Here is a 25,247-nt window from a genome sequence, read left to right on the forward strand (position 1 = left end):
AATGACCAAACCAGGATTACGGGCTCAAATGAGTTTTTGAGGACACAAGGCCTCCGAAAGAGCCGATTCTCCTGTATTCCCCATAGGCACTTGGTTAGAGGAGCAGCTACTCAGAACCGCTTGGCGAATTCTCTGCTTTTTCTTTTTGAAACAGAGTCTTGCTCAGTCACCCAGGCTGGAGGAGTGCAGTGCTGTGATCTCAGCTCACTGCAACCTCCGCCTCCTGGGTTCAAGCAATTCTCTTGCCTCAGCCTCCTCGGTAGCTGGAATTACAGGCATCCACCACCATGCCTGGCTAATTTTTCGTATTTTTTAGTAGAGATGGGGTTTTGACATGTTGGCCAGGCTGGTCCTGAACTCCTGACCTCAGGTGATCCTCCTGCCTCCCAAAGAGTTGGGATTGGGATTACAGGTGTAAGCCACTGTGCCTGGCCTGAATTCTCTGTTCTTGATTCAAAGGGGAATCCTCCTTGGGGAGGCCAGGTCTGGGAGAGGCCAGGATCAGAGGGTCTGGCCACAGGCAGTTCTGACAGTGCTGTTCCCTCCTTGTTGCCCATGCCCAAGAGAGGAAAGCTTACCCCACGACCCTCGATACATCTGCCCCTTGCTTTTCAGGGCTTCCCCCATTCTGCTTAATTCCTGGTCTTTTTTCCTGGAAGCCAATGGCTTCCCTACTGCGGAAGGCTGATTGCTCTCTGTGTGTCTGCATGGTGCCCCAGGCAGAGGACCTATTGACATGCAGCAGGGACCAAAGTGCTGGCTGAGCCCTCACCCCAAATTCTTGACCTACTTTATGGTCTGCAGATATGTAAAGCGAGAGGCCATCTCTGGCCACGTCCTGGAAAAGTCATGGTTTATCAGCTGCTGTGGTTTTCTGTGCAAATAACCCTCCTGTACACCCACTCATTCCTGATTAGGGTGTGAGGGGGTTGCGTCCCTCTTTGAGACTCACTCCCTTGTCAAGATGTCACAGGGTGTATGTGACACACGGCAAAAGTGGCTTCAGGTGCAGAAGGTGAGAAAGGTCTAATCCTTTTATTTATTTTTATTTATTTCTTTATTTTGAGACGGAGTTTCACTCTTGATGCCCAGGCTGTAGTGCAGTGGCACGATCCCAGCTCACTGCAACTTCTACCTCCTGTGTTCAGTGATTCTCCTGCTTCAGCCTCCTGAGTAGCTGGGATTACAGGTACCCACCACCACGCCCGGCTAATTTTTGTATTTTTAGTAGAGACGGAGTTTCGCCATGTTGGCTGATCTCAAACTCCTGACCTCAGGTGATCCACCTGCCTCGGCCTCCTAAAGTGCTGGGATTACAAGTGTGAGCCACTGAGCCTGGCCCTTCCTAATCCTTTTATATCCCCAGTCCCCACCCTAGTGACCTGCTGGGATCTTGTTGGGAAAGGAGAGATGGGGGATGGGCATGATTGTCAGAAGGAGGAGAGTGAGGCACAAAACTGGTCCTTCCTTCCTTCCTTCCTTCCTTCCTTCCTTCCTTCCTTCCTTCCTTCCTTCCTTCAACAAATAGTTATAAGGTGGGGGGTAGAGCGAGGGGGTAATAGTCCTGAGCAATGAACTGGTTTCCTCAGGTAGACCCCCTGGTACAATGGACAGGTTTCTGGGAGATTCCAGCAGATGCAGGTATCCCTGGCCCAGGCTGGAGTACAGTACAGTGGCTCAATCATAGCTCACTGCAGCTTCGACCTCTTGGGCTCAAGTGATCCTCAGGCCTTAGCCTCCCAGACTGCTTGGACTACAGGCGTATGTTACTATGCAGAACTAATTATTATTATTATTATTATTATTATTATTATTATTATTGAGACAGAGTCTTGCTCTGTTGCCTAGGCTGGAGTGCAGTGGTGTGATCTTGGTTCACTGCAATCTCTGCCTCCTGGGTTCTAGTGATTCTCCTGCCTCAGCTTCCCGAGTCACTGGGATTACAGGTGTGTCCCACCATGCCCAGCTAATTTTTGTATTTTTTAGTAGAGATGGGGTTTCACCATGTTAGCCAGGCTGGTCTCTAACTCCTGACTTGGAGTGATCTGCCTACCTTGGCCTCTCAAAGTGTTGGGATTACAGGCATGAGCCACCACACCTGGCCATTTGTGTGTGTGTGTGTGTGTGTGTGTGTGTGTGTGTAGATGAAGCCTTGCCACGTTGGCCAGGCTGGTCTTGAACTCCCAGCCTCAAGTGATCTTTCTGTCTCAGCCTCCTAAAGTGCAGAGATTACAGATGTGAGCCACCACACCTGGCCTTGTAGTCTAGGGTTGGATACCCAATCAGTCTCCTCATACCTGCCTTCCAACCTTTGGTCTGGAATCTCTCCTCTGGCTTTCTGACTTTGGCCCCAAGTGCCCCTCAATCCTCTTGAACTTCTGGCCTTCTGGGCTCCCAAGCATCTGGCTACACTTGAAGCTCCAGGTTTAGGACATTGTATCTATCAGCCGTGGCTCTCTGGTAGAGCCACGTGCCCCTGCCCCCAGCCAACCCACCAGGTTTGGAGGATTGGATAAGGGCTGGCCAGACCCAGTGGTCTATGTCTGCAGGTTTCCACGTGACAGAGGAGCCACCAAATTCTCTTCTTAGAGAACCCATGGGGCTGTGGACAGAGAGGTATTTCTCAGAAGCTTATGATCGCTATGACACCTTGCATTGCTAACTGTCTCGAAATTTCACAGTTTCCACCTCCTTCCTCTTTTTTTTTTTTTTTTTTTTTTTTTTTTTGAGACAGAGTCTTGCTCTGTCGCCCAGGCTGGAGTGCAGTGACGTGGTCTTGGCTCACTGCAACCTCCATCTCCCAGGTTCAAGCGATTCTTCTGCCTCAGCCTCCCGAGTAGCTGGGACTACAGGTGTGTGCCACCACACCTGGCTAATTTTTGTAGTTTTAGTAGAGTTGGGATTTCACTATGTTGACCAGGCTGATCTTGAATTCCTTACCTTGTGATCCGCCCGCCTTGGCCTCCCAAAGTGCTGGGATTACAGGCCTGAGCCACCGTGCCCGACCAACCACCTCCTTCCTCTTTTAGTCTCATTTACCCATGGGAAGTGACTGAAGGAGGAAGTTCAAGGGCGAGAGTGAACGCCAGCAGAAGGCTGGGAGATGGAGCACAGTCTGTAGCTTGTTCCTGCTGCCAGGCTCCACCGAGGGGAAGGGGGACCCATCTGAAGAGAAGATGCCCCTGCTGATGCTCTACCCCCTCCTTTTCTGGCTCTCAGGTGAGTGGGCCTGGGTCTGTCCTCTTGGGAGAAGCTTAGCCAGCAGGAGGAGGTGGCTGATAGAGGGAAGAAGGGACCCGGCCAGAAGGTGTTCTTAATGGCATGAGCCTTGTGCGTCTCCTCCACGTACCCACTCACCCAGCGTTTCTGTTGCCAAGGCAGGAATACAGGGCATTCCTTCATAATGAAGCCAGTGTAAGGCAGAATTCCTGACCCCCAGGGGCTGATGGTGTGAAATGGACAGACCGTAGGCCCTGCTGGCCAGGGAAAAGCAGAGGAGGAACACAGGCTGCTCAGGAGAGCAGGCAAGTGCCTGATCCTGGACTGGGTGGTCCGTCACCTGCGTGGAGGTGTTCTGAGCAAGGGCAGGCGTCAAGGAAGAGGTGAGGTTGGAGGGCTCTGAAAGGAGGGAAGAGGGAGTTTGCTGGGCAGAGAGGGAGTGGTGGTTCTAGGCATTTGGGGCAGAAGGAAATAGTAGAAGTTGCTGAGGGACGGGAAAGGTTGAGAGGAGATAAGCCAGGCAGGGAAGTAGAGGAGAGGAGGGACAGAGATGTGGGCAGAGCCAGAGGGTGGGAGATACCTGAAGTTGGTGTGTAGAATTTTGATTAAAAATGAAAGGAGGCCAGGCAAGGAGGCTCATACCTGTAATCCCAGCACTTTGGGAGGCTGATTGCTTGAGCTCAGGGATTCTAGACCTGCTTGGGTAACACGGTGAAACCCTGTCTCTACAAAAAGTACAAAAGTTAGTCGGGCATGGTGGCATGCGCCTGTGGTCTCAGCTACTTGGGAGGCCGGAGGCTGGGGCATGAGGATCACTTGAGCCCAGGAGTTGGAGGCTGCAGTGAGCTGTAATCACACCACTGCCTTCCAGCCTGGGTGACAAAGCGAGACTCTGTCTCAAAAAAAGAAAGAAAGAAAGAAAGAAAAAAAAAAAATAATTTCAAGAAGTGAGAAGTGATAAGTACTGTGAGGAAAACAGAACAAGATGATTTGTTACAGTGGGACCCAGGTGGGGGGATCTTTAAGTCAGGTGGGCTGAAACAACCCCCCTGAAGAGGGTCCCAGATGTCTGTCCGAGCCGAGACCTTGGAAAAAGAAGGAGGAGAAGGATCAGACACAGGATCGGGACCAGTTTTCCAGGCACAGGGAACAGCAGATACGAGGGCTCTTGTGTGGGAATGAGCTTGGCCTGGGCATGTCTGAGGAAGAGGGAGGTCAGCATGGCTTGGCCACATGCTTCGGAAGAGCCTGGTGGGGCAGATTGGAGAAAAGGTCTTGGGGAAGAAAGTGACTTATCCAGGACAGCTAGACTGGTAAAGGCAGAGCAGGGAGTGGCTCATCGACACTTGACCCCAAGTCTCAGCGTGTAAGTGGAGAAGGCAGACTTTGGGTGAGATGTTATGAAATGCATTGGCACAGTGACCAGGACAGGTGTGGCTGCTTTTTTTCTGACATCTGGAAATGGGAGAATTTGGTAGCGAGCAGATGTGAGAGTCGTGTTGGGGGCAGGAGTGGTTTGGGACCTGTCTGAAGCGGGCAGAAAAGCCAGCAGACTGAGCTGTGGGCGCCAACACGGAGCCCAGATACCGCTGTGAGCCTTCGTGCATCAGCTCTTGCCAGCCTCTCCCGCAGAACTTCCACCTACAATTAGCAAGTGCGCTTACCCTGCTTACCTCTTCTAAATAATTCGTTGTTTTAAAACACCCAAGAAAAAAAAAAACCCATCAGGAAGTTCGTTTTCTGTGAGAAAAGAAGGTTTGTTTTTGTTTTTGTTTTTTTGAGTTGCGGTCTCAGTCTGTTGCCTATGCTGGAGTACGGTGGCATGATCATAGCTCACTGCAGCCTCAACTCCTGGGCTCAAGTGATCCTCCTGCCTCGGCCTCATGAGTTGCTCGGATTAAAGGCATAGGCCACCATGCCTGGCAAGGAAGAGATTTTTTTTTTTTTTGAGACAGACTCTCGCTCTGTCACCCAGGCTGGAGTGCAGTGGCGTGATCTCGGCTCACTGCAACTTCTGCCTCCTGGATTCAAGTGATTCTTCTGCCTCAGTCTCCCAGGTAGCTGGGATTACAGGTGTACCACCATGCCTGGCTAATTTTTTTTTTTTTTTTTTGTATTTTTAGTAGAGATGGGGTTTTACCATGTTGATCAGGCTGGTCTCGAACTCCTGACCTCAAGTGATCCACCCACCTTGGCCTCCCAAAGTGTCGGGATTACAGACATGAGCCACCGCACCTGGCCTCATTGTGCTTTTTTCCTACAAGTCTTTATTGTTTCTGTTAAAGTTATTCCTAGGAACTTAATACACTTTTATTGCTAATGTAAATGAGCACTTTTCTACTTTATTTTCCAATTATTTCTTACTGGTTTATAGGAAAGCCATTGATTTTTACATGTTTATAGTTTATTTAGCCACTGCATTAAATTCAATTATGAGTTAAAATACTTTTTCATTTAAAATTTAAAAATTTTCTCTAACTTTTCATTTCCCTTTTGATAATTATAAATTTTTTTTTTTTTTTTTTTTTTTGAGACGGAGTCTCGCTCTGTCACCCAGGCTGGAGTGCAGTGGCCGGTATCTCAGCTCACTGCAAGCTCTGCCTCCCGGGTTTACGCCATTCTCAGGCCTCAGCCTCCTGAGTAGCTGGGACTAACAGGCGCCCGCCACCTCCCCGGCTAGTTTTTTGTATTTCTTAATAGAGACGGGGTTTCACCGTGTTCCCAGCCAGGATGGTCTCGATCTCCTGACCTGGCGTGAACCGCCCGTCTCGGCCTCCAAAGTGCTGGGATTACAGGCTTGAGCCACCGCGCTCCAGCCTGGGCGATAATTATAAATTTTATGTTTTTCCTTATCTTCCTATATTGATTAAAAAAAAAAAAAGAACCTTGCCAGGGGGCGGGTGGCTCAAGCCTGTAATCCCAGCACTTTGGGAGGCTGAGACGGGTGGATCACGAGGTCAGGAGATCGAGACCATCCTGGCTAACACGGTGAAACCCCGTCTCTAATAAAAAATACAAAAAACTAGCCGGGCGAGGTGGTGGGCGCCTGTAGTCCCAGCTACTCGGGAGGCTGAGGCAGGAGAATGGCGTGAACCCGGGAGGCGGAGCTTGCAGTGAGCTGAGATCCGGCCACTGCACTCCAGCCTGGGCGACAGAGCGAGACTCCGTCTCAAAAAAAAAAAAAAAAAAAAAAAAAAAAAACTTCCAGGCAGGGCGTGGTGGTTTACGCCTGTAATCCCAGCACTTTGGGAGGCTGAGGCAGGTGGATCACAAGGTCAGGAGATCGAACCATCCTGGCTATGGTGAAACCCCGTCTCTACCAAAAGTACAAAAAATTAGCCAGGCGTGGTGGCAGGTGCCTGTAGTCCCAGCTACTCAGGAGGCTGAGGCAGGAGAATGGCATGAACCCAGGAGGTGGAGCTTGCAGTGAGCTGAGATTGCACTACTGCACTCCAGCCTGGGCGATAGAGCGAGACTCCATCTCAAAAAAACAAACAAACAAAAAAGAACTTCTGGAATCATGTTATTATATATATTGGGAATTCATGTTTTGTTTATGATTTCAATAGGAATGCCTATAGTATTTCACTGTTAAGAATAATTTGGCTGGTGGTGCATGATGGTTCACGCCTGTAATCCCAGCACTTTGTGAGTCTGAGGCAGGTGGAACGGTTGAGTCCAGGAGTTTGAGACCAGCCTGGACAACAAAGTGAGACCTTGTCTCTCCAAAAAAAAAAAATTAACCTGGTATGGTGGTGCACGCCTGTGGTCCTGTCGTCCCAGCTACAGAAGAGGTTATGGCAAGAGGATCACTTGAGCCCAGGAGGTTGAGGCTGCAGTGACCCATGTTCATACCACTGCACTCCAGCCTGGGTGATGGGTGACAAAGCAAGACTCCATCTCAAAAAAAAAAAAAAAAAAGAATAATTTGGCTCTTGGTTTATGGTGACCTAAAAGTCTTTTTAATTGTAGAAAATCAAATGTACAAAAAAGTGCATAAAACATCAATATCCATGTTAACAAATTATTATAAAGTACATATGAATGTCTCGCACTAAGTGTGGTGCTTGCTGAGGTTTTTGATAGACAATCTTTATCAGATAAAGGTAGTTCTCTCAGTTTGCTAAGAGTTTTTTAAAAATCATGAATGAGTGTCAATTCCTATCAGGTACTTCTCTGCATCTACTAAGATGATCACATGATTTTTCTCCTTGACTCTGTTAATACGGCGTATTACCCTTATTGATTTTTTTCTTTCTTTCTTTTTTTTTTACTTGAGACAGAGTCTTGCTCTGTCTCCAGGCTGGAGTGCAGTGGTGTGATCTTGGTTCACTGCAACCTCTGGCTCCTGGGTTCAAGCGATTCTCTTGCCTCACTCATCCTCCCAAGTAGCTAGGACTACAGGGGCATGACACTACGCCCAGCTAATTTTATGTATTTTTAGTAGAGACGGGGTTTCACCATGTTAGCCAGGATGGTCTTGATCTCTTGGCCTCGTGATCTGCCCTCCTCAGACTCCCAAAGTGCTGGGATTGCAGGCGTGAGCCACCGTGCCTAGCCTCCTTATTGATTTTCTTTTTTCTTTTCTTTTCTTTTCTTTTTTTTTTTTTGAGATGGAGTCTCTCTCTGTCGCCCAGGCTGGAGTGCAGTGGCACGATCTCAGCTCACCGCAAGCTCTACCTCCTGGGTTCACGCCATTCTCCTGCCTCAGCCTCCCGAGTAGCTGGGACTACAGGCACCTGCCACCACGCCGGCTAATTTTTTTTGTATTTTTAGTAGAGACGGCGTTTCACCGTGTTAGCCAGGATGGTCTGGATCTCCTGACCTATGATCTGCCCACCTCGGCTTCCCAAAGTGCTGGGATTACAGGCATGAGCCACCGCGCCTGTCTCCTTATTGATTTTCTAATGTTAAAAACCATTTTGGGTGTTTGGCATAAACCCAACTTGGTGATAATGTTTCATCCTGTTTATGTATCACCAGATTCCGTATGCTGATTTTTTGTTTCAGGCTTTTGCATTTATGTTAATGAGTGATATTTGCCTACGATACTTTCTTGCTCTGCCCTTGTCAGGTTTTGGCATCAAGATTATGTTAGTCTCGTGAAATGGATTTGGGATTTCGTCTTCTTTTTCTATGCTCTGCAAAATTATCTATAAAATAGACATTATTCTTCCTTACGTGTTTGGTAAATATTTCCATTGAAGCTGTATAGGTCTGGAGTTTTATTTTGGCAGAAGTTTTAAACAAGGGATTTGACTTATTTAAATATAATAGCTGTGGAATTATTCAGGTTTTCTATTTCTTTTGTGCTGATTTTAGCATATTGTATTTTTTTTTCTTTTCTTTCTTTCTCTTTTTTCTTTTTTTTTGAGATGGAGTCTTGTTCTGTTGCTCAGGCTGGAGTGCAGTGGTGCGATCTTGGCTCACTGCAACCTCCACCTCCTGGGTTCAAGCAATTCTCCTGCCTCAGCCTCCCAAGTATCTGGGGCTACAGGTGTGTGCCACCACGCCAGGCTAATTTTTGTATTTTTAGTAGAGACAGAGTTTCACCATGTTGGCCAGGCTGGTCTTGAACTCCTGACTTCAGTTGATCCACCTGCCTTGGCCTCTCACAGTGCCTGGCCTGTATAATTTTTTTCTAGGAATTTGTTTATTCCATTGGCATAACATTGTTTAAATATCCTTTTATTATTATATCCTTTTATCTTATTCATGGTTTATTAACTTTTTAATAAGTGCAGGATATACAGTCACATACCCTTTTTAATTCTTTTTTTTTTCTTTTTCTGAGATGGAGTCTCACTCTGTTGCCCAGGCTGGAGTGCAGTGGCACGATCTTGGCTCACTGCAACCTCTGCCTCCCAGGTTCAGGTGATTCTCAGGTGATTCTCCCGCCTCAGCCTCCCGAGTAGCTGGGATTACAGGTGCATGCCACCACGCCTGGTTAATTTTTGTATTTTTAGTAGAGACAGCATTTCACCATGTTGCCTAGGCTGGTCTCAAACTCCTGACTTCAGATGATCCACCCACCTTGGCCTCCCAAAGTGCTGGAATTACAGGTGTGAGTACTGTGCCTGACCCTCTTTTGGTTTTAGTTTGTATTTTTCTGGTGATTAGAGATGCTGAGTATTTAAAAATAGATCTGTTGCCCATTTATAGCTCTTCTTTTGAGAAATATCTGGTCAGATTCCTTGCCCAGTTTTTAATTAGATTATTTGTTTTCTTATTATTGATTTGAGTTCCTTATGTATTTTGGATATTGGCTCTTCATCAGATGTATGTTTTGCAAATATTTTCTCTCGGTCTGTAGGCTGTTGCTTCATTCTCTTGATTGTTTCCTTTGCTGTGCAGAAGCTCTTTGGTTTTGTGAATCCCATTTGTCTAGTTTTGCTTTTGTTGCCCGTGCTTTTGGCGTCCTCTCCAAGACATCATTGCCCAGACCAATGTTGTGGAGCTTTTCCCTTAGGTTTTTTTCTGAGAGCTTTAAGTTTCAGGTCTTACATTTATGTCTTCTCTATTGTGAGTTGATTTTTGTATATGTTGTGAGATAAAGGTCCGGCTTCATTCTTCTGCATGTGGATCTCCAGTTTTCCCAGAACCATTTATTGAAGAGACTGTCCTTTCCCCATTGTGTGTTCTTGTCACAGAGCCCACTTCTTTCCCCAGGACCCAGGCTGGAGTGGAAGGAGGGCTGTGCCTTCCCATGGATCCTCTGCTCTCCAGTCCAGGCTGCCGTGGTCCTCACCCCTTCCCACGGTCTCTCTGACACTGAGGCCCTATGTCTGTGGCATTTGTTGTTGTGCTTGAAGTGCTGGGTTTTTGTTTAGTTTAGTTTTGTTTAGTTTTATTTATTTATTATTTTTTTGAGACAGAGTTTTGCTCTTGTTGCCCAGGCTGGAGTGCAATGGCGCCATCTTGACTCACTACAACCTCCACCTCCTGGGTTCAAGCAATTCTCTTGCCTCAGCTCCCGAGTAGCTGGGATTACAGGCATGCGCCACCCACGCTTGGCTAATTTTTGTATGTTTAGTAGAGACGGCGTTTCTCCATGTTGGTCAGGCTGGTCTCGAACTCCCAATCTCAGGTAATCTGCCTGCTTTCCAAAGTGCAGGGATTACAGGTGTGAGCCACCCAGCCGGGCCTTTTTTTTTTTTTTAAGTAAAGAAATATTTCCCTGTATCGCCGGGCGCGGTGGCTCAAGCCTGTAATCCCAGCACTTTGGGAGGCTGAGACGGGTGGATCACAACGTCAGGAGATCGAGACCATCCTGCCTAACACGGTGAAACCCCGTCTCTACTAAAAAATACAAAAAACTAGCCGGGCGAGGTGGCGGGCGCCTGTAGTCCCAGCTACTCGGGAAGCTGAGGCAGGAGAATGGCTTGAACCCGGGAGGCAGAGCTTGCAGTGAGCTGAGATCCGGCCACTGCACTCCAGCCTGGGCGACAGAGCAAGACTCCGTCTCAAAAAAAAAAAAAAAAAAAAATATTTCCCTGTATCTGGAATCTTTCAAAGGTGAGAATATGAGAGAAAGAACAAAAAGAACATATATATATATATGTTCTTTATATATATATATATATATATTTTTTTTTTTTTTTCCTTTAAACAATTTTTAAATTTTAGGTTCAGGGGGTATCTGTGCAGGTTTGGATATATTGCATGATGCTGAGGTTTGAGCCTCAATCAAACCTGTCACCCAGATAGTGAACACAGTACCCAATCGGTAGTTTTTTCCAGTGCTTGCTCCCTTCCCTCCTCTGTTTTGTTCTTGCCTGCTTCCCTCCTCTGTCTGTTGTTCCCATCTTTATGTCCATGTGTAACCAATGTTTTGCTCCCACTTCTTTTTTTTTTTTTGTTTTTGTTTTTGTTTTTGAGACGGAGTCTCGCTCTGTCACCCAGGCTGGAGTGCAGTGGCCGGATCTCAGCTCACTGCAAGCTCCGCCTCCCGGGTTCACGCCATTCTCCGGCCTCAGCCTCCCGAGTAGCTGGGACTACAGGCGCCCGCCACCTCGCCCAGCTAGTTTTTTTTGTATTTCTTAATAGAGACGGGGTTTCACCGTGTTAGCCAGGATGGTCTCGATCTCCTGACCTCGTGATCCGCCCGTCTCGGCCTCCCAAAGTGCTGGGATTACAGGCTTGAGCCACCGCGCCCGGCCTGCTCCCACTTCTAAGTGAGGACATGTGGTATTTGGTTTTCTGTTTCTGCGTTAATTCACTTAGGATAATGGCCTCCAGCCACATCCATGTTGCTGCAAAGGACATGATTTTGAAGGAAAACATATATTTTAAGAAAATGCAGGCCAGGTATTGTGGCTCCTGCCTGTAATCCCAGCACTTTGTGAGGCTAAGATGGGTGGATCGCTTGAGCCCAGGAGTTCGAGACCAGCCTGGACAACATGGCAAAATCCTGTTTCTACTAAAACTACAAAAATTAGCCAGGCGTGGAGCCATGTGTCTGTAGTCCCAGCTACTCGGGAGGCTGAAGTGGGAGGATCAATTAAGCCTGGGAGGTGAAGGCTTCAGTGAGCCATAATTGAGCCATGACTGTGCCACTGCACTCCAGCCCGGGCGATACAGTGAGAGCCTGTCTCAAAAAAAAAAAAAAAAAAAAAAAAAAAGAAAGAAAGCAAACACTGCTTTACTGTCTATAATACTTGCCTTTCTACAAGGTGATAGTAATCAGGAGAGTGTAGGATTGACAGAAAGGTAGGCAAATAGATCAGTGGAACAGAATGGGAAATCCATAAATTTGCAATTTGACAAAGGGGTCAAAGCAATTCATTGAAGAAAGTGGGATCTGTGTTGTATGGATCCCATAGCACATGGAGACCAGTTGCCGTTGCTGTTTTGGTCAACTTCAAAGGCATTCATCCAGGTTGGTTTATTCCAAAACCACTAGAAATCATTAGGACCACCGGGATAGCCTCTCCACAGCCATCTGATGTGGCTGCCTCAGCTCCACCTCATGAGGGTCATCAGTGCTAAGAGTCAAGGTAAGACCCTGTGGAAATGGGTTTTCTGGTATTTCCTCTCCACCAGACCGGTCTAACACAAAGATGGCTGCAAAAGGATATTCCTTGAAATATACAGATTACCTTGGCTGTAGGGTGGAGAGAGGGGTGAACTGCAGGAAGCTATTATTGCTTAGTGCCAATATTTTAATTTTTTTGGGGATCTGTTGTTGTGCTATTCAGTGATTTTCCTGGTGACTTTGACCCAGTGGAAAACTGAAGGACAAAAGTTTTGTCTGTGGAAGGTGTATTTCTTCCTTGACTGTTATTTAACCTGTGAAACTTTGGATTTGGGAACTATTCCCTAAACAGAAAGCTGTGGCCCTGCCCTTGGGGTAGAGGTGACAGCACATGAATTTGTGTTTTCCAGGCTACTCCATTGCCACTGACATCAGTGGTCCAATGACAGTGAATGGCCCGGAGCGGGGCTCGTTGATGGTGCAGTGTGTTTACAACTCAGGCTGGGAGACCTACTTGAAATGGTGGTGTCGAGGAGCTACTTGGTATGGCTGCAAGATCCTTGTTAAAACCACTGGATCGGAGCAGGAGGTGAAGAGGGACCGGGTGTCCATCAAGGACAATCAGAAAAACCACACATTCACTGTGACCATGGAGGATCTCATGCAAACTGATGCTGACACTTACTGGTGTGGAATTGAGAGAACTGGAACTGACCTTGGGGTCACAGTTCAAGTGATCATTGACCCAGGTAAGAGGGAGTGTATATCTGTGTGTGTGTCTCTCAGGGCCTGCTCTGTCCCGGTCTCTGAGGTCCTACTCAAGTGACTTAATTGTCACTGAGTGATCTATCACTTGAGTCCTGATTCTCATAGAACCCTAACTGACCACCTGGGATTGGGGGAGCAGGGCCTCTTTTCAATGCCCCCATGGCTCCCAGGGCTCCCTCCACGATGGGAATTAAGACTTTCTTTTTTTTTTTTTTTTTTTTTTGAGACGGAGTCTCGCTCTGTTCCCCAGGCTGGAGTGCAGTGGCCTGATCTCTGCTCACTGCAAGCTCCGCCTCCCGGGTTCACGCCATTCTCCTGCCTCAGTCTCCCAAATAGCTGGGACTACAGGCGCCCGCCACCTCGCCCGGCTAATTTTTTTTTTTGTATTTTCAGTAGAGACGGGATTTCACCGTGTTAGCCAGGATGGTCTCGATCTCCTGACCTCGTGATCCGCCCGCCTCAGCCTCCCAAAGTGCTGGGATTACAGGCGTGAGCCACTGCGCCCGGCCGGGAATCAAGACTTTCTAGGCACATTTTTTTACCTCTGCCCAGCTCAGTGCCTGAGGACAAGGTGATGGTCCCAGTTTCAGCCCATGGGCCAAAGGGATGCCTTCCCATGGTACCCAGTGACCTCAATCCTTGCCATTGCTTTTTGGAGACCTCTGGTGCCCAGGTGTGTCCTGCTTTTGGTGGAGTTCTGGGCTGGGGCTTCACAGCTGCTGTTGCCACCTCCCATTCCACATTTAACTTGGGGGAAAAAGAGGCTCAGCATAGTTGGGGTGCTGGCGTCTAATTCCCAAGTCCAGAAAGGTCTTCACAGTCAAACAGCTGCATTTCTGGTCCCTGACATCTCACCATGAGCCATTTGTGCATGTAGACTTAATGATGTTCTCTTCCTATTTCCTTCTAGAATGCAGACACTCCTGGGAGGGTCGGCTCAGGGTTCCCAGTGCCTTGGTTTGCATGCGTTTATTTGTTGGGCTTATTCTGCTGTCCCTCAGAAGATGAGCAGCACTAGCTCGAGGGCCCTTGTGGCATGGAGGGAGCACCACAGTCCTCAGGGCCCCATGCTGCACCTGGAGCCTCTGGGGCATGTTTTAGTTTGCAAAGTGCTGAACGTGCATTGTCTCAATGAGTCCTAACAATACCCCTCAGAAGGGGGCATCGCCATCACTGAAGCTTTGTAACTTGCCCAAAGTCAAGGTTCTTCCTGAATATTATGATTTCTTTCAGGGCTGGTCCTGATCTTTGATGTCACAAATCTAGGGTCACTGTGCAAGTTCCCACTCTGCTCCTGTTGTTGATGGATAAACAGGGCTGGGGTGGAGATTGGCCAAGGCGCTGTCCTAAGCAGCAGGGTTGCTCAAGTTCAGCTGATCTCCAGCTGCCCTTAGGCTCTTCCCAACCCCCTCTAACCCTCCCAGGGCCTGCTCAGCATCCTCCCTGGACCCTGCCCAGCCCCAGGAGCCTCTGGAGTCTCCTAGAAGCCAGGGAGACATGAGCAGTCCAGGCTGCAGCCCCTTCCCATAGTAGCAGTCCAGACCCCCGCCCAGGCTCAGAGCCGCGTGCAGAGCTGTGGGTGGGCTCATGGGCAGGGTCTTCTGTGATCTGGTCTATACACCAAGCATCACCTACAGCGTCAACTGCTGCCCCCACCACGTCTATCTCCACTACATTCACAGCACCAGTCACCCCGGAAGAAACCAGCAACTCCCCAACTCTGACTGGCCACCACTTGGACAAGAGGTAAACCAACTCTGGTTCCCCTGTGGACTACTTGGCCCAAACTCCTCCAATGGAGAACTCTTCGAAGTCCCAGTTTCCAGCCTGAGCTTTGTCTGGGACCTGCATGCTCCTTGGTGAGGATGAGGAAGCTGGGAGCCCTTCCCACTTGCTGTCAGACCACACGGTGTCCTTTCAGTCTCCACACATCCTTCATTCTGCAGCTCAGTGCTGTTTGTAGGTTCATTCATTCACCCCACTTTTACTGTGTTATAATAACTTCGACCTGGCTGCACCGTGCTGAGCTCAGGGGATCCAGACATGGACGGTCCCTGTGGAGCGCAGAGCTTAGTGTGGGCGACGGATGAGTTGGCAGTCAGTGAGGACGGTGTGGCTCATGTGAGTGGGCCGTGGGGTCATGGAGCTGCAGGGATGGCTCTTGGGTCCAACTTCTGGGAGGACAAGGAAAGCAGGGCTTGGGGAAGTCCTGTTTCCTTTAATTTTCCTGTGATTACTGTTATGGCAAGAACAGTGATGCCGATAGTTTCTCACATCTCTGGAGCACCTGGCAGTTCACAAAAGGCTTTCCTGTGCCTTACTTTGTTTTCTTTGACCTTTCCTACCCACCTCATGTGGAAGAAGGGGCAGATATAAATGTTCCCATTCTACAGAAGAAGGAACCGAGCCTCAGTCCCTTCCTCAGTGACGAGTGGCACTGGCGCTTGGATGGAAGTCTCTGGGCTCTACACCATAGCTTGGGTCACGCCTCTTAGTGCCCTGGCCAACCACTTGCAGTCAGCTGGGCTTTCTAGAAGTGGAACGTCCCCTTTCATTTCCTCCTTTCACTTTCCCTGGCCCTCTTGACTTTGTTTTTAGGTCCACCAAGTGTCAAGGTCTCCTATTGCTGGGACCTTGCCACAAAATCCCTGTGTGAGGTCCCTGGTATTCTGACCACCCGAGATCCTTCTACTGCCCCTCTCCCATTGCCTTCTGTTTTTTTTCTTTTTAATTAAACTTTTTAAGGTTTTCTTTTTCTTTTTTCTTTTTAGACAGAGTCTTGCTTTGTAGCTCAGATGAGTGCATGGTGCCATCTTGGCTCACTGCAACCTCTGCCTCTCATATTCAAGCGATTCTCATGCCTCAGTCTCCTGAGTAACTCGGAGACTACAGTTGCCTGCCACCTCGCCCAGCTAATTGGTTTTTTTTAAGACTGATTCTCACTCTGTTGCCGAGGCTGGAATGCAGTAGTATGATCTCAGCTCACTGCAACCTCTGCCTCCCGGGTTCATGTGATTCTTGTGCCTCAGCTTCCCGAGTAGCTGGGACTACAGGTGTGAGCCACCATGCCCAGCCAATTTTTAGTAGCGATAGAGTTTTGCTATGTTGGCCAAGCTGGTCTCCAACTCCTGTCCTCAAGTGATATGCCCACCTTAGCCTCCCAAAGTGCTGAGATTACAAGCATGAGCCACCTCGCTTTGTCCCTATTTTTCTTTTTCCTAAGCAAATCAATACAGGATGCTCTCTGATTTGAAAGTTTATTTTCTATCAAACTGCTTCAAATAAGTAATAGTTAAGATTTTTTAAAAAATTATTTTATGAATTGAAGCCATATGTAAGTACCCAATTAGGGCCTTTGATTAGCATGACAAGGTTTATTCACTCATTTATTGAACACATAACTCTTGAGCACTCACTCTAGCCTGTCACTGTTTAAGGGAATTAAAAATGGTACAAGAATGGACCAAATAATCAAAATGCCTGCCCTCGAGGTACTTACAATCTAGAGCTAATTAGTGTAACCACATAGGGTTGACACAATTAATTGATTGATGAATTTCTTCTTCAAATTTCTGCACATCCAGTGATGAATGAGACAGTCCTTGTATTAGTTTGCTTGGGTTGCCCCTAACAAAATACCACAGAATGGGGGCTTAAATCACAAACATTTATTTTCTCACAATTCTGGAGGCTAAAAGTCTGAGATCAAGGTGTCCACGAGGTTGGTTTCTTCTGAGCCCTCTCAGCTTGTAGATGGCTGTCTTCTTCCGATGTCTTCACATGGTCGTCCCTCTGCGCATGTCTGTGTCCTGATCTCTTCTAATGACACCAGTCATAATGGATTAGGGCCCACCTCAGTGACCTCATTTAACCTCAATCACCTCTTTAAGGATCCTGTTTTCAAATACAATCACATTCTGAGATACTAGAGGGTGGGACTTCAACATATGGATTGGGGTTGGGGGTGGTGGTGTACAATCCAGCCCAGCCCACAACAGTTTTCTTTTGTCGTTGTTTGTTTGTTTTGAGATGGAGTCTCACTTTGTCACCCATGCTGGAGTGCAGTGTCAGGATCTCGGCTCACTGCAACCTCTGCCTCCTGGGTTCAAGCGATTCTCCTGCCTCAGCCTCCCAAGCAGCTGGGAGTAGCTGGGATTATAGATGCGCACCACCATGCCCGGCTAATATTTTGTATTATTAGTAGAGACGGGGTTTTGCCATGTTGGCCAGGCTGGTCTCGAACTCCCGGCCTCATGTGATCTGCCCGCCTCGGCCTCCCAAAGTGCTGGGAATACAGGTGTGAGCCACTGCACGTGGTCGAGAGAGTGATTCTTGAGCAAAGACTGGAAGAGGTGAGAGAGTGAGCCAAGCAGAGCTCTGGAGGGAGTATGTTCCTGGAGAAAAATGCTACTGGAATAAGGTCCTTAAGGTGGGGGTGTGCCTGGAGTATTTGAGGAGCAGCAGGAAGTGAGGCTGGAGTGAAGCAGGCAGGGGTGAGACGTAGGCAGGAGTGGAGGCCATTGTCAGCCCTGGCCATTTTCATGGACTGAAATGGGGCTGTTACTGGATTTATTTATTTAATTTAATTTAATTTATTTATTTGTTTATTTGTTTTTTGAGACACGGTCTTGCTCTGTCGACCAGGCTGGAGTGCAGTGGCATGATCTCAGCTCACTGCAACCTCCGCCTCCTGGGTTCAAGCAATTCTCCCACCTCAGCCTCCCAAGTAGCTGGGACTACAGACGCATGCCACCCCACCCGGATAATTTTTGTATTTTTTGGTAGAGACGGAGTTTCACCATGTTGGTCAGGCTGGTCTCGAACTCCTGACCTCAAGTGATCTGCCTACTTCAGCCTTCTAAGGTGCTGGGATTACAGGTATGAGCCACCGTGCCTGGCCTGTTGCAGAATTTTGAGCAAGGGAGGGGCGTGTGCTGACATTGGGTTCACAGGCTCCTCCGGCTGCTGTGGCGATGATCCACTACAGTAGGGCCTGTCAGTGTCCTGTGGCTGCCGTTACGAGTGGCTCAAAGCAAAATAAATACGTTCTCACAGCTAAGGAGGCCAGGAATTGGAAATTAAGGTGTCGCCAGGGTCATTTCCGCCCTGGGGCTCAAAGGGAGCGTCTGTCTTATGCCTCTGTTCCAGCTGCTGGTGGGCGCCTGCGATCCTCCGGGCTTGTGGTGGCATCACTCTGATCCCTGTCTCTGTCATCTCATGGTCTTCTTCCTGTGTGTTTATGTGTCCAAATTTCCCTCTTGTAAGGACACCAGTCGCTGGATCAGGGCCCATGCTAATCAAGTATGACCTCATCTTAACTTGATTACATCCACAAATAGGTCACATTCACGGGTCTGAGTGGATGTGAATTTGGAGGGGAAGAGGACGCTATTCAACCCAGTAGAGAGGGCAGGTGTAGAAGCAGGAGGTGTTTCAGGAGTCTGCTGCCCTACACTTTCTGTTAGGCTTCTAGACACATTAAAACCACTCACGGAACCCCTTTCTCTTTTTAAAAACTATCTTTTGTTAAGGCCGGACGCCACGGCTCACGGCTGTAATTCCAGCACTTTGGGACGCCACGGCTCACGGCTGTAATTCCAGCACTTTGGGAGGCCGAGGCGGGTGGATCACTTGAGGTCAGGAGTTCGAGACCAGCCTGGTCTACATGGTGAAATCCTGTCTCTACTAACAATACAAAAATTAGCAAGGCATGGTGGTGGGCACCTGTAATCCCAGCTTCTTGGGAGGCTGAGGCAGGAGAATCTCTTGAACCTGGGAGGTGGAAGTTGCAGTGAGCTGAGATCGTGCCACTGCACTTCAGCCTGGGTGACAGAGTGAGACTCTGTCTCAAAAACAAACAAAAAATAAAAACAACTATCTTTTGCTAAAATTCTTAAATTTTTAAACTTTTGTTTTAGCTTTAGGGGTACATGTACAGGTTTGTTATATAGGTAAACTGCATGTCACTGGGATTTTGTGTACAGGTTTGTTATGTAGGTAAACTGCATGTCACTGGGATTTTGTGTACAGATTATTTTGTCACCCAGGTAATAGGTATAGTATCCAACAGGTAGTTTGTAGTTTTTTGATTCTCTCCTTCCTCTCATCTTCCATCCTCAAGTAGGCCCTGGTGTCTCTTGTTCCGTTCCCTTCTTTGTGTCTGTGTGTACTCATTGTAAACCCATCTTTGAGGGTCCCCAGGAGTGAGGGTTCCTGGGCTGCAAACCACAGGCCTGCAGCTCATCAGGTGTGCGGCCCTCCCCTGCTACTGGGTGGGAGGGATTGGGCTGAGAGGCAGACGGTGAGCCTGGGGTGCAGGGGACACTTGCCATTGTTTCTAGGCACAACCTCCTGAAGCTCAGCGTCCTCCTGCCCCTCATCTTCACCATATTGCTGCTGCTTTTGGTGGCTGCCTCGCTCTTGGCTTGGAGGATAATGAAGTGCCAGCAGAAAGGTGAGAGGACCTGGGTGAGGCTGGGCTGAGACTGGGCCGGGTGGCTGGGGGTGTGGCCAATGGCCAGCATTGGCATCTGGGAGCTATCTGGTCCAAGCGAATTACCCGCACAATCTGGAAAGGGCGCTGTCCCAAAGGCCCTCGGCAGCTGGCAGTGCGAGGCGGCTGGGTGGCACTCTGGAGCTTGTAGGGGAGCCCCAGGAGGTTTTGGCATTTGCCGCCTGCCCTGCATCTCTGTCCTTCCCCTTCTCTTCTCTCTGATCCACCTCCCTCTCTCTTTCCTGGATTGGCTCTTGGTGGCAGAAGTGTCGATGGTCTTAGGTGGGTGGTCCAGTCTGGGGTGTCTAGACTAGATGCTAGAGTCGGGTCTGTGTGGTTGTCAAGGAGGTACTGAGCTGACATGGAATGGGGAGGGAGAAACAGACACAAACACACCAGTGCATGCACACACACATGCCCGATCACGGGCACGCACACTGCATGGATCCCACAGTGCGTGTGCACTCCTCACATTACACGCGCGCGCATACACACACTGCCCTCCAAGTCTGATCAGGAAATTGGAATGGCCTTTCCTCCTGTCCCTCCCCTGCCCACTGGACTTTCCCAGTGTGAACTTGCCCTGTGTGCATTTGCCCTTCAGGGAGGAACCTCTTGGCGCAGGAGCCTGCACTCACAGATCATGAGGCCTGGCCTCAGCTAAACCCTTTTGTGTCTGGCTTCACTTCCACATTCTCACACAATTGTACCTCTTTCCCCTTCTAGAACAGCTGGGTCCTGGCTCTCATGGGGTTCTCTCCAACACTTCTCCCTCCCCACAGCCTGGGAAATCTTTCGCCTGGGAAGAGGGGAGCCTGACTCTCTGTTAGTTAGTTTGTTTTCCGTGACACTTTTTAAAAATTAGAGCCTGACTCTTATTCATCACTTTTTCTCCCATGACCTAAGGTCTAAGTGCTTTCTGTGTTCTTCAGCATCTAGACTTTTGAAACCAGGGGAAACCCCCCCACTTCTTTGTTGTCCCTAGAGCAGGGATGTGGGGGCGGTGGCCCAGGAGGGGAGAAAGAAGACAGTGACCAGCAACCACTTGAAAATCGATCCCAGTGGAAAAACAATCCAATCCAATCGCCGGATGCGGTGGCTCAGGCCTATAATCTCAGCACTTAGGGAGGCCGAGGCGGGTGGATCACTTGAGATCAGGAGTTAGAGACCAGCCTGGCCAACGTGGTGAAACTCCTTCTCTACTAAAAATACAAAAAATTGGCCAGATGTGGTGGCATGCGCCTGTAGTTCCAGCTACTCGTGAGGCTCAGGCAGGAGAATCGCTTGAACCCGGAAGGTGGAGGTTGCAGTGAGCCAAGATCGTGCCATTGCACTCCAGCATGGGCGACAAGAGAGAAACTCCATCTCAAAACCAAACCACACCAAACCAAACCAAACCAAACCAAACCAAACCAAACAAAATCCGTCCCTACTGTGCCGACCCAGCTCATACATTCTACTTGGGGTTGGGGGGCAGCTTGGTGCAAGCCTGTCTCTGCAGACAACTTTTACTGATGGAACACCACCTGCCCAGCACAGCCAAGCACCCAGGTTGTAAGGAAGGGACAGGCCCGGCCATCCTGCAGCTTACAGCCCACCTGAGGACTAACTAGAATTCAGTGGGATAAAGATGATGAGACAGACATAAAGCACATGCCCCCTCGGGGGCCCGGGAGGGGGATTAGACAGCCTGGGTAGCTGCGGAAGGCAGGCATGACTTTGAATTGACCCCTGAAGGATGAATCGGGTAGAGATACATGGTGGAATTCCAGGCCAAGTCGGGATTCTGCAGAAGCAAACTCACTCCCTGGGGACCGATGACTGGCAGGGCCACGTGATCAGCTGAGTGCACAGTTCTATGATGTGGGGAGCAGGGGGCTGGGATGTCCTTCTTTTTCAGGTGGGGAAGGGAAAGGTCAGAGAGGTGACGTGACCAGTGTCACAGAGTGTGTCATCTGAGGAGTCAGAATTAGAACCAGGTCCCTGTCTTTGAGCCTGGACCTAATTCACCTCTTTTCTTCCATATTTCTCTTGGCTAGACCTGGGGGTGCTTGTGAGTCTGGGGAATGGGCTTTCTAATTGTTCATTGTTGTTTGTCTTTTAGCGGCTGGGATGTCCCCAGAGCAGGTAAGATACTCCCCAAGGTTGGACCAGAGAGACCAGGCAGCTTCTTTCCCCTTCCTCATTTTCCATCTCCCAGAAGGTCCAAAATATCAGATAAGTCCTGTGCCAAAGTATCCCGTCCTCATGGCCCCCTGCAGGGTCTGGGGGCTGAGGGCCTGGAAGCAGCCAGGGGGACGAGGGCTGAGGGGTACGGGAGCCTGAGAAGTGGGGACACAGAAGGAACTGGGAGAGGGGCACCCAGGGAAGCAGAGAGGCTCTTGTCCCACCACGGAAAAGGAACCTGTGTCCACAGAGAGACCTTGTGACTCCCCAGCCTGTGTTCCCTGTCCCAGGTGCCGCAGCCCCTGGAGGGCGACCTCTGCTATGCAGACCTGACCCAGCAGCTGACCAGAACCTCCCCACGAAAGGCTACCACGAAGCTCTCCTTCTCTGCCCAGGCTGACCAGGTGGAAGTGGAATATGTCACCATGGTGCGTCCTCCGTGGGGGCTGCTGTGAGGCTGGGGTAGGGGGGCACAGGCCTGCTGTTGTGCCCCATTGGAGGGTGGGCTTTCTCCCGCTCACGTGGGCATAGAAGAGGTGGGTGTGGGGCAAAGACATAGTCACTGCAGGACTCGCCTAGGAGCTCCCCCAGGCAAGTCGGCCCCAGGGACCCAGGGACTGGCTAAACATGGTCCCCACGCTGGGCAGCAGAGTCCCAGACAGGCCGAATGACTTGGGATTCCACAGGAAATGTGCTGCCCTGGTGCAGCGTTAGGGGACAATCTGTTCTGTTGTGGTTGAAGCTCAGGGTGCTTGGCAGAGTCGGGGGGAAGCTGGAGGGCTTGAGAGGGATCAGAAGCCCTGAAAGGTCCACCCCCACTAGCCTCCTCCAACGGCTCCTCTGCCCCGTGACTGTCACTTCCTGCTGTCCTCTCTGACCTGGCGCCCACCTTTGCTGCAGGCTCCCTTCCCGAAGGAGGACATTTCCTATGCATCTCTGACCTTGGCTGCTGAGGATCAGGAGCCAACCTACTGCAACATGGGCCCCCTCAGTAGCCACATCCCCAGTGGAGGCCCTGAGGATCCCACGGAATACAGCATCATTAGGAGGCCTTAGCCTGCACTCCAGGCTCCTTCTTGGACCCCAGGCTGTGAGCACACTCCTGCCTCATTGACCATCTGTGCCCTGCTCCCCTCATCAGGACCAACCCCGGGGACTTGTGCCTCTGCCTGATCAGCCAGCATTGCCCCCAGCTCTGGCCTGGACTTGGGGCCAAGTCTCAGGGGGTTTCTAGGAGTTGGGGTTCTCTAAACATCCCCTCCTCTCCTACATAACTGAGGAGGGGACTAGGGATATGCTCTGGGGCTTTCATGGGAATGATAAAGATGATAATGATAAAAATATTATCATTATTCTATCATTATTATTGTAAAGTATCATTATCATAATACAATGAACCTTTATTTATTGCCTACCACATGTCATGGGCTGAATAATGGCCCCCAAAGATATCTGTGTCCTAATCCTTAGAACCTATGACTGCTACCTTCTGTGGCAGAAAGGGACAGTGCAGATGTATATAAGTTAAAGACTTTGAGATAGGAAGGTTATTCTTGCTGATTCGGGTGGGCCCAAAATATCACCACAAGGGTCCTCATAAGAAGGAGGCCAGAAGGTCAAAGAGGAAGAGACAATGTGATGACGGAAGTGGACATGGGTGTGATGTGAGCAGGGGCTACGAATGCTGCAGCCTTCAGAAAAGGCAAGGAACGGATTCCCCCGCCTGGAGCCTCCAAAAGAAACCAGCCCTGCCCATGCCTTGACTTGAACCCAGTGAAACCGATCTTGAGCTTCTGGCCTCCAGAATTGCAGGAGAATAAATTTGTGTTGTTTTTAATAAGCCACGAAATTGGTGCTAATTTGTTACAGCAGCAACAGGAAACTCATACAGTACATGGCAGGTGCCCTTCCCTAGATGCTTCCCATGTAGTAACTAATTTAATCCTCACAACAACCATGAGGCACTTCTATTATTGTCCCCTTTTTACAGATGAGGAACCCTAGGGATGGAGAGGTTCAGTGACTTGAACCAAGTTTAATGGCAAGTAAGCAGGTGAGTTGGAATTTGAGCACATTTGACACCAGAGCCTGGAGTCTGCACTGTTTGTATAAGAAGGATAGTGTATATGTGCACGTGTGTGTGTGTGTGTGTGTGTGTGTGTGTACATGGGATCATGAGCATTTACAGATGCTGGACTTACTATCTTTTTTTTTTTTTTTTGAGATGGAGTCTCACTCTGTCCCCCAGGCTGGAGTGCAGTGGTGAGATCTCAGCTCACTGCAACCTCCACTTCCTAGGTTCAAGCAATTCTCCTGCTTCAGTCTCTCAAGTAGCTGAAACTACAGGCACCTGCCATTATGCCTGGCTAATCTTCGTGTTTTTAGTAGAGATGAGGTTTCACCATGTTGGCCAGGCTGGTCTCGAACTCCTGGCCTCAAGTGATCTGCCTATCTCGACCTCCCAAAGTGCTGGGATTACAGGTGTGAGCCACCACACCTGCCTGGACTTACTATCTTTATTCTAGCAACCTGACAGTCTTCCTTCCAGAAAGTACCCTGAACCCCACTATGTCTCATCATTTCTGTGGTTACCAGCCTAGCCCAAGCAACCATTCCCTGCCTGGTCTTCCTCTTTCATTCTCTGCAGTGGAGTCCATTCTCCTCCCAGCAACCAGAGTGATCTTTTCCAAACACAGATGTGATTACTCCCTGCTTATAGCCTTCTGGTGGTTTCTCTCCCAGCCTGCAAGTTCTCAGGGGATCCATGGGCTGCTGGCTGCCCCTTCACCCCCATCTCCATCCACCCTGTCTCTCACAGGCTCTGCTCCATGCACACCGGCTTTTATTCTGTCCTTCTAACAAGATAAGGCTTGCTCCCTTCTTAGGGCCTTGGCACTTGCTATTCCTCCTTTCCAGAATGCTCTTCCCGCAGATTGGCGAATAGTTAGCTCCTTTTTATCATCACATCTCAGCTTAAATGTTACCTCTTAGAAGAGGCCTTCCTTGGCCACTTAAGGGGCAGTGGTCCCTGCAGCCCACCTCCAATTTCTCTCTGTCTCGTTGCTCTGCTTTATTTCCTTGGGTGAAGTGACTTACTTAGTGGGGTCTATGTTTATCATTTTCCCCATCTCCACTAGGCAGTGTGCTGCCTTAAGTGGGGACTTTGTCTCATTCACTCTTCTATCCCCCGTGCCTAGTTACTGTCTGGCACATGGTGGGTTCTCAAATGTTTGTTGGTTGACTCAATGAATAAGCAGTGCATTTGGAGCAGAAGGCAAGCTCTCAGAGCAAAGGCAGCGGTGTTCACCATTCTGGGAGGGAAGTCCTGGGCCAAACAGCCTAAGGAATTTCAGGATTGACTGCCCAGAAGCGTGAAGTGGAAAGACTCCTTTTTCCCCTCCTGAGAACTGGGGAGACATAAGGGACTACGATGTTCCCTGGCTGGAGGACAAATGTCTATCACTTCACCTCGGTTGATTTTGTTGGACAGGTGGATTGTAGGGAGGGGTTGGGGATAAAGTGTCAGGGAAAGGCATCATGGCTTGGGAAGAGACGACGAGCTGTGCCTGAGCACCACAGGCTGGTGACCCAGCGGGTAGGAGGCTGTGGGCATGTTTAGCAGTCCAT

At 49.3% G+C, this 25,247-nt stretch overlaps 2 protein-coding genes across 9 annotated transcripts in view; one reads left to right on the forward strand and one right to left on the reverse strand.

Moving 5' to 3' along the window:
* Positions 1-25,247, reverse strand: part of RAB37 (RAB37, member RAS oncogene family) — a 78,330-nt gene that overhangs the window by 31,470 nt on the left and 21,613 nt on the right. The window lies entirely within an intron of this gene.
* Positions 1,877-23,469, forward strand: CD300LF (CD300 molecule like family member f). Of its 7 annotated transcripts, none has more exons than XM_050764414.1 (7): positions 1,877-3,219; positions 12,604-12,942; positions 14,644-14,707; positions 19,163-19,208; positions 19,303-19,415; positions 21,559-21,581; positions 21,911-22,020. In XM_050764414.1, exons 1-7 carry the CDS (start codon positions 3,177-3,179, stop codon positions 22,018-22,020), a joined length of 738 nt encoding a protein of 245 aa, XP_050620371.1. In that variant the 5' UTR covers positions 1,877-3,176. The 7 variants fall into 7 exon arrangements, with proteins under 7 accessions (XP_050620371.1, XP_050620373.1, XP_050620368.1 ...); XM_050764411.1 differs by lacking the exon at positions 19,163-19,208 and adding an exon at positions 22,521-23,469 and having other exon boundaries at positions 1,882-3,219; positions 14,599-14,707; positions 21,911-22,048; XM_050764412.1 differs by lacking the exon at positions 19,163-19,208 and adding an exon at positions 22,521-23,469 and having other exon boundaries at positions 1,883-3,219; positions 21,911-22,048.

This window comes from Macaca thibetana, chromosome 16 (assembly GCF_024542745.1).
Source record: "Macaca thibetana thibetana isolate TM-01 chromosome 16, ASM2454274v1, whole genome shotgun sequence".
Classification (NCBI taxonomy): domain Eukaryota; kingdom Metazoa; phylum Chordata; class Mammalia; order Primates; family Cercopithecidae; genus Macaca; species Macaca thibetana.

Coding starts and splice junctions, on each gene's coding strand:
- CD300LF (XM_050764411.1), top strand. CDS start 3,177: ATGCCCCTGCTGATGCTCTACCCCCTCCTTTTCTGGCTCTCAG. Junction 12,943..14,598: donor TCAAGTGATCATTGACCCAG/GTAAGAGGGAGT, acceptor CATCACCTACAG/CGTCAACTGCTGCCCCCACC. Junction 21,582..21,910: donor CTGGGATGTCCCCAGAGCAG/GTAAGATACTCC, acceptor TCCCTGTCCCAG/GTGCCGCAGCCCCTGGAGGG.